We start from the raw sequence: 12351 nt of genomic DNA on the forward strand, positions 1-12351 counted from the left end.
ACTCTCCAAGTGAGTCTGATACATTAGTGACACCTCTTTAGCCACTGTCTAATACTTCAGCAGACATGAAATGGAATATTTTACTACTATTTTCAGCCACCTGTGCTGCTTTCTTTCAGCTCAGGTTTGCCAAAACTGTGATCAAACTCTCTGTGCTTTATACCATTATGCATTTCTTAGTATCATACCAATGCACCAATCAAATATATCACTGGTGCCACACATACTGACTGCTGAACTCTCACATTGACAGAAGCACATTTTTGTTGCTTATATACCTAGCACTTTTTAGTTATTTAGCAATCCTCCTAATCTAGTTTAAGCTTTCTCTCTATTAAGGGAATGTGGAATAAAGTGCCTCCAAGCTGTAACACAATGAGAGGATTCAGAAGGCCATCACTTAATTCCTTGCTCTACCACAGGGTTCTAAGGCTGCAGACAAATAATTCTGAGTGCATCTATGCTGACATTTTGACTTTTTACCATAAGCACACTTCTGAAGTGAATTTCTTCATCTTCCATGCTTTGCTTCCCATTGTCAACCAGTGTCTCTGAATGCATGGACTGGATTCAGCTGAGACTAAGCCATCTGAGATATCTTCTGCAGAGCCATATAAATGTGCTCCAGCAGCAAGTGAGCATCAGGCTATTGGGGCTAGACAGGAAATAATCTATAGCAAAAACAGACAAATAAAATTACCCCCCAATATTAAGAAATAGTAAGAAAACCCTCAAAATCAACTCTAACCCCAAAGCATACATAAAGCAGACACCAGATTCTGATGCAAAGTATTTTGCTTTACTAACCTGTTTCTAAAGATCTGTGCTAGAAGTTCGTGTGGACATTGTCTCAATGTTTTCAACTCCTTGTATACAGATGTATCTTTTGGGGATGGGGTTGTTTAGGATACAGAAACTGAGACCACATCTACGCATAGTGGCTATGCTGCTTGCACTAACTTCAGTGGACCATTCCATCATCACTCTTTGTTCTTTATATATTATCATTAATGCTTTCATGGCCATAAGGAGAATGAGAAAACTTTCTAAAAAAGACCACATCTCTCTTTTTTTTTTTTTTTTTTTTTTTTTTTTTTTTTTTTTTTTACAATACAGGCTATTCTAATTACCAGCACAAAGAGAAGAGGAATGACAGACAATCTCCAAATTCAGAGTGAAAAGTAACAGTTCAACCAGTGCTGCTTTCAGAAAGATTCATAAAACCTTGTAGACACTTGTCTTTAAAACAGATCTGTGTGATTGAAAGTTATTGTTGTCTATTCATGTGTAACCTGCTGTCAACTCACATTCTATTTAGGGATAATGCTTCTCTTCTCCCTCATTTTCCTGCATTCCTCAGCAGTTGAGAAAAATGAGTAACATGTAAACCAAATAGGGGAAACATTAGAAAGCAAATATCTTTGTTCAGGTAATAAGTATTGGACAATGCACTCAAATTTATTTGCATATATAACTTGAGAAAGGCTGCTGTGAACTGACAAGTCAACTCGCAGGTAGCTGCAATGAGACTGTATTTACCATTTATAAAATGTAATTGCAGTAAAATAGGATTACTTAAGATTTGAAGGTACACACAGGAAATACTTATCTTCTTCATGCTATTCCTTAGAAGAATGGCTAAACTTGAAGCAAGATCTAAAATACTCACTGCAGACTAGGTTTTACCAAATTCTTGTTATTTCAGAAGCCAACTAAATTTTCAAGATCTTCTGGTTTTGGCAATTAAGAAATATTTTCTTGCCACCCATACAGTAAGATTTTTCATGTATTATCTAAAATATGCAGTGTTTATGTAATCTAAATGAAAATTACAAGAAAGAAGAAAGGAACAACTTGCAGGGACTAAAATAAGGATGCTAGGTCTGAAGAGTAGGGAGGAAGGAAGTATAAAAAAGGAGGAAGTAAACTGGGATCAAAAATTGGTCATTATAGAAGCAAACTATACATCATCTATTAAGTGACATAAGCAATTGCAATTTCATCTAAACTTACTCGATTAAATTAAGGCAAAAATCTATGCCCTCTGGAAGTTCTTACTCAACATGAAGAAGTTGGACAAGAGCAATAATCTTCAGTTCAGACTACATACAATGGTAACATCCAGCTATCAGCTTCACAAAGTATTCCTATATCTATGCTAATATCATTAACAAAAAATAAGACATTTTGTCAGCACCTACCAATAAATAAACTGAAGCTGTTGATACATATTTAACACACAAAGATATCTTTTCCTGTGATGTGGCTTAGCTGAGAGTGTTCAGCACGAGAGGAAAGTCTGAGTGCAGCAAGAAAGGTCTCCGATGATTTAATGCATGGCATCACTTACTTCAACTCCATCCTAGCAAAATGATTTCTCCCAAAAACTGAGGACCACTCACTGCTGTTTCTGAACCCTCAGGAGTGATGGCCGCAGAAGCTGTCTCCACTTGTGCAGTTTGGTTCATGTTTCTGTAAAAGAACAGTCTAAACATGGGCTCCCCTCTGTATGGGAACTGCTGAATCACAGCCTGATGCTCTGATTGACCACCTGAGGTGAGCAATGGGTCAGCCCTGGGAGCACAGATGAAGGTAATTCACCTGTGCTACTGGAAGAGATGGAGCCTGGCTCCACCTCTCCTAGATCCCATTTAAGAGCTGACTGACACTGAGGAAAGATCTCTTCCTAGAGATCCCTCTTTATGGAGAATATTGTGAGCCTACAGCATTGGTAAGCATTTTCCATGTATTACCTTCCTGTTGTAATTATCTTAGCCTAACTTTCCTGGATATTTCTTAATTATAACATCTGTATATTCATTGATTGTATACTTCCTCTTACATGTCTCTGCCATACCCTGCTTACACCTGATTGATATGCAGCTCTGGGGGCTGCTCAGAAACCTACACTGGAAACCAGCTCCCTGATTTTTGGAGGTGGAACTGCTTATACCAGCACTGCTAGGTTCTAACTACATCTTACAGAAGATAAAGAATGCTGTTCTCAGTTTGTTAAAAATCAGTGGCTGTCACTTGATGCACGTTTTATCCCATGGAAGACTATCACTGTCAATCAAAAGCAGCACTTGTGCCCTGTCCTGTATTTCCTTCTCCCTGCCCTGCTCCTGCTGACACCAACATCTGTACACAAGAGCAGGGATCCAAAAACTTCACCACTGATTTGGCTCCTGACTGCAAAGTTGCTGTTCTAGCTGGCCTGATCCTGCTTCCCGTGTACTACACAAACTGCTTGTACCTGCACAAGTGACCAGGCAGCAGTGATCTTTTCACAGGCTGTGCTGACTTTAAAAGCTTTTCTTGAACTACAGACTGACAGCTGCAGTCTGTTTCCCAATACATTCTCCTTTGGCTTAAAGTACATATCCTGCGTTTCTTCTCTTGGCTTAATCCTCCACAGGCACATCTCAGCAAGGTGTCTAGTTGATGTCTTCCAAACATTCAAGTTTCTGCTTGAGTGCCAACAACTTTTTATTCAGTGCCTCAGTATCAAAGGTGCTACACAAGATCTCATTTTTAATTGGGTACAAACTGCAAGAAGAAAAATAAAAATAATAAGTAACAGTTTTAAGCTATTGAGAAGCAATTAGAGCAAGAGCTATGCTAAAGAGTAAGTTGTTTCTAATAGAGAAAGGGCTTTTTTTAAGTAGACAAAAAGTGTAGCAGTTCCGTACAAACTCCAGTCAGCATTTTGCAAATACTGATAAAGAAAACAAAATTTGTGCTCTTGGTGACAGCTGTTCACGTGACAGTTGCTAGAGTCTTTATTTTCTAGTATAACAAGTATTAGTTTCAATCAGATACAGCTACTGGAACAGCAGCAGCTATTCTATGTCTAACTCAACTGAGGAAAATATGTAGAAAGCCCTATTGTGCAACAGCACTAGAATCTGGCTGTGCATCTTGTAGGGGTTTCCTCAGATCACTACAGGCCATTAACCTTTCACTTCAGGTAAGTAAAGAATGACAACTTCTCTAACAAAGGAAATCAGCTGTGTTACCAATGGCAACTCCACTTCTAAATACATGCACCAACCCCCTGTGCATGCACTTATTTTTTTTTTTTAAATCAATTCTGGTCTGAAATGAGAAAGGTTCCCTTTGGCTTCACCTTGAGTTGATAATGAACAAACCCTCCATGAAGTCTGTTCCCGTGGAAGTCTTCCTTAATAGCACTGATTAAAAATAAAATGAAGTTTGTACTTAGGAAGCAAGATGAATTGCTTCCTGCTCTCCTTCACCGGGATACCTTGTAATTGGACCGGTGCTAATTGGACACTTCGACCAAACAATTTCATTTGAAAGTGGAAAAAAAAACCAATCCACTCTATTTTCTCTTGGTTCCACCAGAGCCAGTGTCACTGGCCAACAGCAAAACACTTCACTATGAAATCAACATAAGGCTTTAATAAAAAGAAGAGGAAAGCACATCAAAACCCTGGCAGTGTCTTCATTGTCTCACTTCTGTACAACACCAACACCCATCTTCAAGCAGAACCACAGAAGTGCTCCTTTATAGTATCTCCTCTGATTTAATAGTCTTGTATAAGTTGGGCAGAATAGGTGCATTGGTGACTTCTGCAGGTTGACACAAGGGAATAATCTGTCAGGGTAAAAGGTGACAGATTCAGGACAAAGACAGAAGAGTGACTCACACAATCAAGGAAATCATTTCTTAGGTAGACACTAACTGGGAAAGGCTTCCATCTGTTTTTTGCTTAAATATAGTGGTGATCAAAGCCACATAAAAATACCACGAGCTGAAAATCTTAAGCATTAACAAGAAAAGTTGTAGTATTTTCCTTTTCCACTTTGTTAATTCATTCTTAACCCCTGTGCCCTCAAGTCTTCTCTTTCCTTCATCATTTCTCCTATTAGCAGGGCTTCCTCGTCTCCAAAAGCAGCAGATGTGAACTACTTCCTTTTAACATCTCTTTCCAAAAACAGCTTCCTCCATGAAGCAGGCATACTGCAGGCCTCTGAGCAGAACACAGGAGCCTGAGAAACCTTGGAGAACAAAAGAGAGAGACAGGGAAGAATCTACCTCACATCTTCTAATGCTGTCTCTGTGTTTTCTCTATGACAAACACACTAAAAAGGACACACGAGAAGAACTACTTCTTCCTTCTTTTAATTCTGAACATTGGCATCCATAATTAGATTTTATTTATGAATATTAAGATAGGTTTTATTCCACATTGTTTAATAGGATGATATAGTTCAGTTTTCTACAAAATAGATGTAATGTTATTGAGGCAACAATGTGCAGCTGCATAATGCCTTAATGTACATTGTTAAACTTTACTCGTGCTTCCTTAATATTCTGCATACAGAAACTAGAGCTGCGAAGAACTGCTGATGGGCTGCATTTCTGAATTCTGCATTGCCTCAAACACTAGCTCAGTCAAGACTTTAAAAAATAAAAAATCATAATTTAAAGCCTCTGGAGATCAGCGTGACTGCTATTCTAATCTGTTATGGAAAAACAGATGCAGGAGAGATTTCTGATTCTTGCAAAAAAAATTCACAGGTCCAGAACACCACTTTTCTTTTTCTTATTGGTTTGTTTTTTTTTTCTTTTTATAGAATAAAATACACAATACCAACATAGACAGAGCTTGGCTTGTAACACATTTTCTATTTTTAGACCTTATGTCATGTGCATATAATTAATTTACCTTTAATCAATCACTTCTTTGTGAACATAAAATAAACAGTTCCACACTGCACCTTTGGATTCCACATTAATCATTGCTCTAAAAGATCATTTAGTTGCAGCAAGAATTAAATGCATCAAAGTATTTTCCCCAAATTGTTGCGCATCCTCCCCAGAATTTCCTGCCTTGCTCTGTGTTTGCATGAACACTCTTTCACTCCTAATATTTAGAGATGTTCTTCTTGCAGAATAAGATAGGAGTGCAGATTTCTGCAGTTCGGACTGCCTGGTAACCACATGCACTTAGCTGCCTCCACTCCCTCACTTCTCCAGTGTATATGCAGGAGGAGGTTAGAAGAACATGATGACATCCAAATATTTGCAAAAGCAAGATTTTGAAGATTCTTCCAATTTTCTTCTGTACATCCGATTCATCCTCTTCCAATTCAAATGATGCTGGGCTGCCCTCAATGGTAGCTGCAGCTTTCAAGTGACACCATTTATCCCCAAAGATTTGAATACTGAGATGCCATGGATCCGAGCGTAAATTTTTAACAACAAAGGTCTCCAATGAGACACAAATGGTGGGTTTCAGTGACATCTTTTCAGAAAAATAAATCTAGTGCAATAAAAATATCCATTAATCCTGCTATTTAGCTATGTATTTGAAAAATAAGCAAAAAACAACCTGTCAAGTTTTTATTTTTTAAATAAAGAAGTAATAGAAAAAAAAAGAGAAGTCACCTACATATATACTTGCATCCATAGTAGGGTTTCACATCCCACAGCACCTAGTAACTGCAAGACTAAGTCTCTTCCTTAGGCTGCCTCTCTGCCTACCAACTGGGTCCTCCTTTATGAAACCATAAAGTAGTCACATAGCAAAGACAGAGTACTGTTAAACAAGCAGTTTCATTTGCTCAGGGTATTTTGGTTACATTGTGCAGCTGTAATTACCCCCCTGATGTAATGCTGTTTTTCGTAAAAGCTACAATTCCTTGCCAGAGCAGCTGCTATGCCAACATGATGACCATTAGTCAGGGTGTTTAGTGTCCAGTGCCAGGGTAAAAAGCCATGAGCACAAACTGGAATACAGGAGGGCCTGTCTGAACACCAGGCAGTACTTCTGTGCTGTGTGGTGACGAAGCATTGGCACAGGCTGCCAGTCTCTTTGGAAATCTCTAGCAGCCGCCCAGAAAGGGGCCTGGGCACCCTGCTCTGGAAGTGGGGTTGGGTCAGACGGACCCACAGAGCCCTGCCATCTGGGATTCCATAATTCTTGTGAAGAAATCTTTATTAATTTACATTCAGAAACAACCACAGGCTTCACTGTGGAGCTTCTAACCACTGCACACTCGATCTCCAAACTTGTCCCCCTTCAAGTTGGGAGCATATTTTCAGCCTGGAGAAAAATTTCAGCATTGGCTGCTGAAAGCCTCACTGTGGCTCTCTCTCCCTTTTGCCTCTCCATTAACAGACATTTTCCCAGCTATTATTAAGTGCTAATACAACTGTAGTACAGGAGGTAAAACTGACTTCACATCAGCACGTATGGACTCGCTGGGCTATGGTACATTCAGATTTTGTTTGTAATAATGAAGAGAATGAAGCAGGCCAGAAGCTTTACCTGAAAACTGCTGCTTCTTTCCAAGCATATCATCTAAAAAAAAAAGCAATTTACTATAGAATACAGGAGGTTCTCTAGGCAAAATGGAGACCTAAAAGCCTAGTAATTACTGGCCTAGTAATCTGTGAAGGAAAACTCAAATGTTCTTTCAGTACTAAAAAAATAAATAAATAAAAAGTGCACAGATACAACAGCCAATTGCAAAAGATAGAAATGTTTGTGTGGAGCAATCAACTCTACTTCTATCAGTGTGCCTGGGGATACAGGTGGTGCAGACAGATACTGCAGCATCAGTAGCTGTGGTTTAATAATAGCAGATAGTTCACACACCTATTAGCAGCATCAGTGATTGCTAGCCAACAGTTCAGTGTTACCAGTGGTTTTCTTGGATGCCAGCTGACAGCAGAAAGTGAAGAAGAGGCTGATAAAGAAAGACTTGGCTGTCTCTGCTTTTCAAAGCATCTTCCACTCAAAAGGTGATGCAAGAGCCTGGGCTTCATTAGGGACACTGCCATGTGCAGACATGGCATATGTGACAGTTTACACCAGAAGTAATAAAATGCAACAATCCCTTACACAAGAACTATCACAAGATTGGCAAGCATATATCTGGAATCACTGGAAGAACTATGCCATATAACTTACGCCATTTTCTGACTTTCTTATTCCACATCACACAGCTGTCTGAAGAGGTGTGCTGAAATAGCTCATTCTGTGCTCTGGAACAGTTATGCTTTTTGCACTTACAAGGAACACTATTGTGCAGAAGTGCAAAAATAGACTCAGACATCTTCCAGGGAATTGCCTAATGCAAAAAAGGCACCCTTCAAAAACAGTTTTTAGGAAACAAAGGCATGGCTGTTATTTTCCTCGTGTAGTAAGAATTACGTACACTTTTCTTCACATTCTCCTCTATGTATTTATTTTTCATTGTGACTTCTTCTTCCTGTAATGGCTTTTTGTGTGACAAATGGTGACCTGGGGGGAAAGGTGCTTTGACAAAGTACCACAGCCAAGCTCCCTATGCCCTGCCTTATTGACAGCCAGAGCTGACATTACTGAGTCCTGAGCACCCACAACCTGCCTCCAGAAATGTTGCTGGTCCAGAATTCTTTGCCTGCTACAGCCTCTTACATCCACCTCAGGCAGTGCCCAGTGACCATGCAAGACACACAGCAAGGAAGTGGCAAATTGCTGTTACAATTTTTGTTCTGGGTTTGGGAACTGTTTAAAAAAAAACAAAAAACCAACCCAAACAAACCAAGATATCAATAAAATAAAGGTGCTCCCCTATCCCTGAGAAAAGACATGCAGCGCGATTACAAAGCATAATGCTCCTGCATGTCCTTCCCCTACTGAGACGTCACCTATACCACGCACTTTATGACTGAGCATAATGATACAGAAGAATTTTTATGCAGCCTTAAGGAAAGTGTGACCAAGATTAAAAAGAGAAGTGACAAAATTCTCCCTCCGTGCTGAGCACTGGCAAAATGCTGACACATCAAGGGACATCACTCCCACACCTAAATACCAGACTGTAATATTATGAATGATGATTGATCTTCCTCAGTAGGGGATGAGCTTAAAAGATTGTAAAGTGAGGATTCAATCACAGCTTTATGTGACTGAGCAACATAGGTGACATAAAATGCTTGAAATCCCCTTGGCAAGCACTGCCTGCAGGCAGGCATGGGAGTGTATAACTGGCATCGAATGTATAGGAAGTTACAGGATCTGCTCTTCCTTCCCATCAAAAGCATCCCATCTTCTGCTCCACTGCAGGTACCTACACCTAGAGAGGATCCAGGAAATTAAATGCAATTGTAGAAATGAAGCACTGACAATTATTTCCACTAGAAACATCACTCCCCTACAGAACATAAAGCAGCACAGATCTCCAGTGCTTACTGAAAACTTGGGAAACACCATCACTGAAGGACAAATGGTTACCTTAATAGCTCTTTTACCTGTTACCATTAGAATAATCAGTGTGTTATTTTACATTCAGCTCTTAAAAGAGATTAAAAGCCACAAAATATTTGACTGAAAAAGATATAAATGTGTAGAAAAGACAGCAAAACAAAACAAGGAATTAGAAGACAAAACATGGTTGAGGATGTTAAATCTGTACTGAGCATGCAGTGTTTTAGTTTTTTACTTCTGAGGTTGAAAGTAAAGGAGTATGTTTTTTTTTCCCCTTAACAGAGCTACCTGTGAAGTTCATTTTATGGCTTTAAAAAAAAAAAAAGTTTAAAACCAAACCAGACTCCATTCTCTCAACAAATCATACATGCACAGTTATTAATTCCACAACAATCACACAGTGAAACATTACCTCCCTCAATTACCCACACACGTTAAAGGTGTGATATGTGGGGCTTTTTTTGGATTAACTTTAAGAGATGCAAAATTGATTTGTTGCACCTGGTTATAGCTTTTAAAAACATGCATAAGTAACAATACTTCATGTAGCTAACATTTCCTTCGTTGACATAACTACTGAAATAACAGTGTTATGGAAATGCTAAGTCATGGCTTGAACCAGTGATTGGGTACCTGGTGGGAAGAGAGGGCCAGCCCAGGGAGCTCAGGTACATGCAATCTATGGAAGTAGGAAGAGGGATTCAGGAGTCTTTAGCATTTACTGAACAGTCTGCAAACAGCACATCACCTATAGGCAGCTCTACAGTGCAGCAGAGGTTTGATTCCTGGGGTATCTGGACAGGGAGCCAAGAAGTTCTGTGGGCATTTTGGCTGTTCCCAGCAAGCAGCCAGGTGATCTTCCCTGTGACAAGATACAGCAGAAAGATTCATGCTGGTGCCACAGGGAGGAGGGGAAGAAGTCATCACAGGGCACAAGTTCCAATAGCAGGGAGGGACTTCTGGAAAAAGAGTGTGTTTAGAGCACTGATAGTTCTGTTAAATGAAAAACTGGAGCAAACAGCTGCAGCTATAATAGGGTAAATCAACATTTTGTGTTCTGATGGCACAGCGGGTTGGCACTAATGTAAGTCCAGCAGGACTGACTGACAAAAGTGTTGTGTCCCATCTCCTACAGAGATGACAGTTATCCATCACAGACTAGAAAGAACCAAAGGGGGAGAACAGTGCTGACAAATTATAGAAAGCAAGCAGATCCAGCAATGTTTGTGGTCCTGTCCATAAAAGCAAGCAGAAGCAAGCTGGAAGATTGCTCAGAACTCTGGGTACTTGAGTTTCCTCATTAGAACTGACTCAACTTGGGGAAGATCTCAATTTGTCTCAAGGCTTATGAGCCTCAAACACAACTTGCAAGGCCACAGGGTCTCAAAGCAAAGTCCAGAAGGAAAAAAAATTCAGATCAAGACTCATTCCTATAGCATAAGAGGATACAAGGTCACTTAAGAAACACCACATCATCATCATGTTAATCAGTGAGAACATGTTTAAGAGCAAGTCTGCGGGAGTTACTTCTGCAAGGGAGTGGTACTTGGAGCAGAGACCAAATTGTCAAGTACACAGCAGGGTGAGGAAGACACAACTGATACCTGACTCCAAGAAATAGCTGAAAAGGAATAGAAACAGAATGAATACAAGAGAAAAATCAAAGGACAATGAAAATGAGAGCCCTCCTGTCCCCAAGCTCCAGCTCAGGCAATTAGGAAGAACTGCAGTCATAAAAATTTTGCTTTACATCAACTACACCTGTTTATTATTCTAGTTATCAACAGGCCACTGATGGGGACTATCTCCCATGGATGACTGTGCTTTTAATAGTACATAGAGTATCCAGAATGCCAGGTTTCATAATGAACTGTAACAAATGTTTTATGTAAAAATGAAGCAGTAAAAACAGTTGTGTAAAATGCCTATACTTCTACTAACTGTCCTGCAAATACCCACACATTACAGACAACTTGTCAGTGACCAGGCTTCAAACTTGGAATGATAGAATACTGACAGGAGAAAATAAATGGAAAAAAGGTGTCTTCTGGCTTTTCTGCTTTGGGTGTACATGCTGTTAGACCTCCAAGGCTTTGTTTAGTTACTTTGTATGTGAGGATTGGAATTCTGTTCTTGTGTGCATGTAAGAGTATGAACACATGGCAAAATCCAGTAGCTACACAAAAAAGACTTTTAAACTATTGAAGCATTCCTCAGCTTCAGTTGCTTCCACTCCTTGTCCTTAAAATTCAATACCAAACCATTAAGCAATTCTGTATTTGCTTCAAAGAGCATCTGACTGATGAGAAGAATGACACATGATGGTATGCCCAAGAAGCCCCTTGCAGGGTAATGTGCTTCATCCTTCCTACAGGGCAAAAATATTGCTGAAATGATAACAGCACTGTCTAGCAATAATAGATCCTCAGAGCAGAAATTCTAGGATGCCACTCCTGTATTGGTGACCTGTTTGAGGGCTGCACAAATCTGCTGTTTTTTATCTCCCCCAAGTGGTCAAGAGAGTATTAAGTCTGCCTTAGAGAAGCAGCTTCTCTAGGACAACTTCTCCAGAGTCAGATGTAAAGGCTAGCAGTGGTATTGAAAAACTGCACAGCTAAACCAAATAAAAAGGTCATTAGGAAGGCAGAAAGCCCAGGAAACATTCAGTCTCAGAAGTAAAACAGTTAATCCACATATCCCCATATAACACATAAACTTAATTCCTGACTCGCTTTCCAATATACAACAGTCTAAAGTACAACTTGAAATAGTACCTGTGTTTGACAGTTTACAAGTGGGTTTAATCACCTTAGTACAGATTTGCTAATAATTTATAATCCAATTCATCTTTGAAATAACTAATATTTCAAGCACCTGACACCAGAAGTATCCGAACTAGTATAATCTCATTGCAATTAATAGCCTCAAACCATTCAATTGCAATCTATCACTACTTCTCAAACAGCACTGATTGCAATTACTTTCCACTTTTCCTTAATGTCTCCTGTAAATTTCAGTAAGTAAGCAACTGTCCTTCACCCTTTCAGTTACACATATTTGTTTTAAAAGGGTTTGGAAGAGTATGGAAAGAGGAGGTCTTTACTGTTAATCTAACTATACTCTA

The 12351-nt window shown here is 39.5% G+C and overlaps 1 protein-coding gene across 3 annotated transcripts in view; it reads right to left on the minus strand.

Annotated features, from left to right (window-relative positions):
• The window catches only part of LYRM4 (LYR motif containing 4), an 80865-nt gene that overhangs the window by 24613 nt on the left and 43901 nt on the right, over positions 1–12351 (minus strand). The window contains exon 3 of one of the 3 annotated variants that reach the window (XM_052697599.1): positions 4404–10089. The exons of the other annotated variants lie outside the window; for them this stretch is intronic. Coding sequence (XP_052553559.1) covers positions 9988–10089 — 102 coding nt within the window. The 3' untranslated portion in view covers positions 4404–9987. Of the gene's footprint in view, positions 1–4403; positions 10090–12351 lie in introns of those variants that run through there. 3 annotated transcript variants of the gene reach the window in all.

The sequence above is a fragment of the Tympanuchus pallidicinctus genome, unplaced genomic scaffold (genome assembly GCF_026119805.1).
Source record: "Tympanuchus pallidicinctus isolate F22 unplaced genomic scaffold, pur_lepc_1.0 scaffold31, whole genome shotgun sequence".
In the NCBI taxonomy this organism is placed as follows: Eukaryota; Metazoa; Chordata; class Aves; order Galliformes; family Phasianidae; genus Tympanuchus; species Tympanuchus pallidicinctus.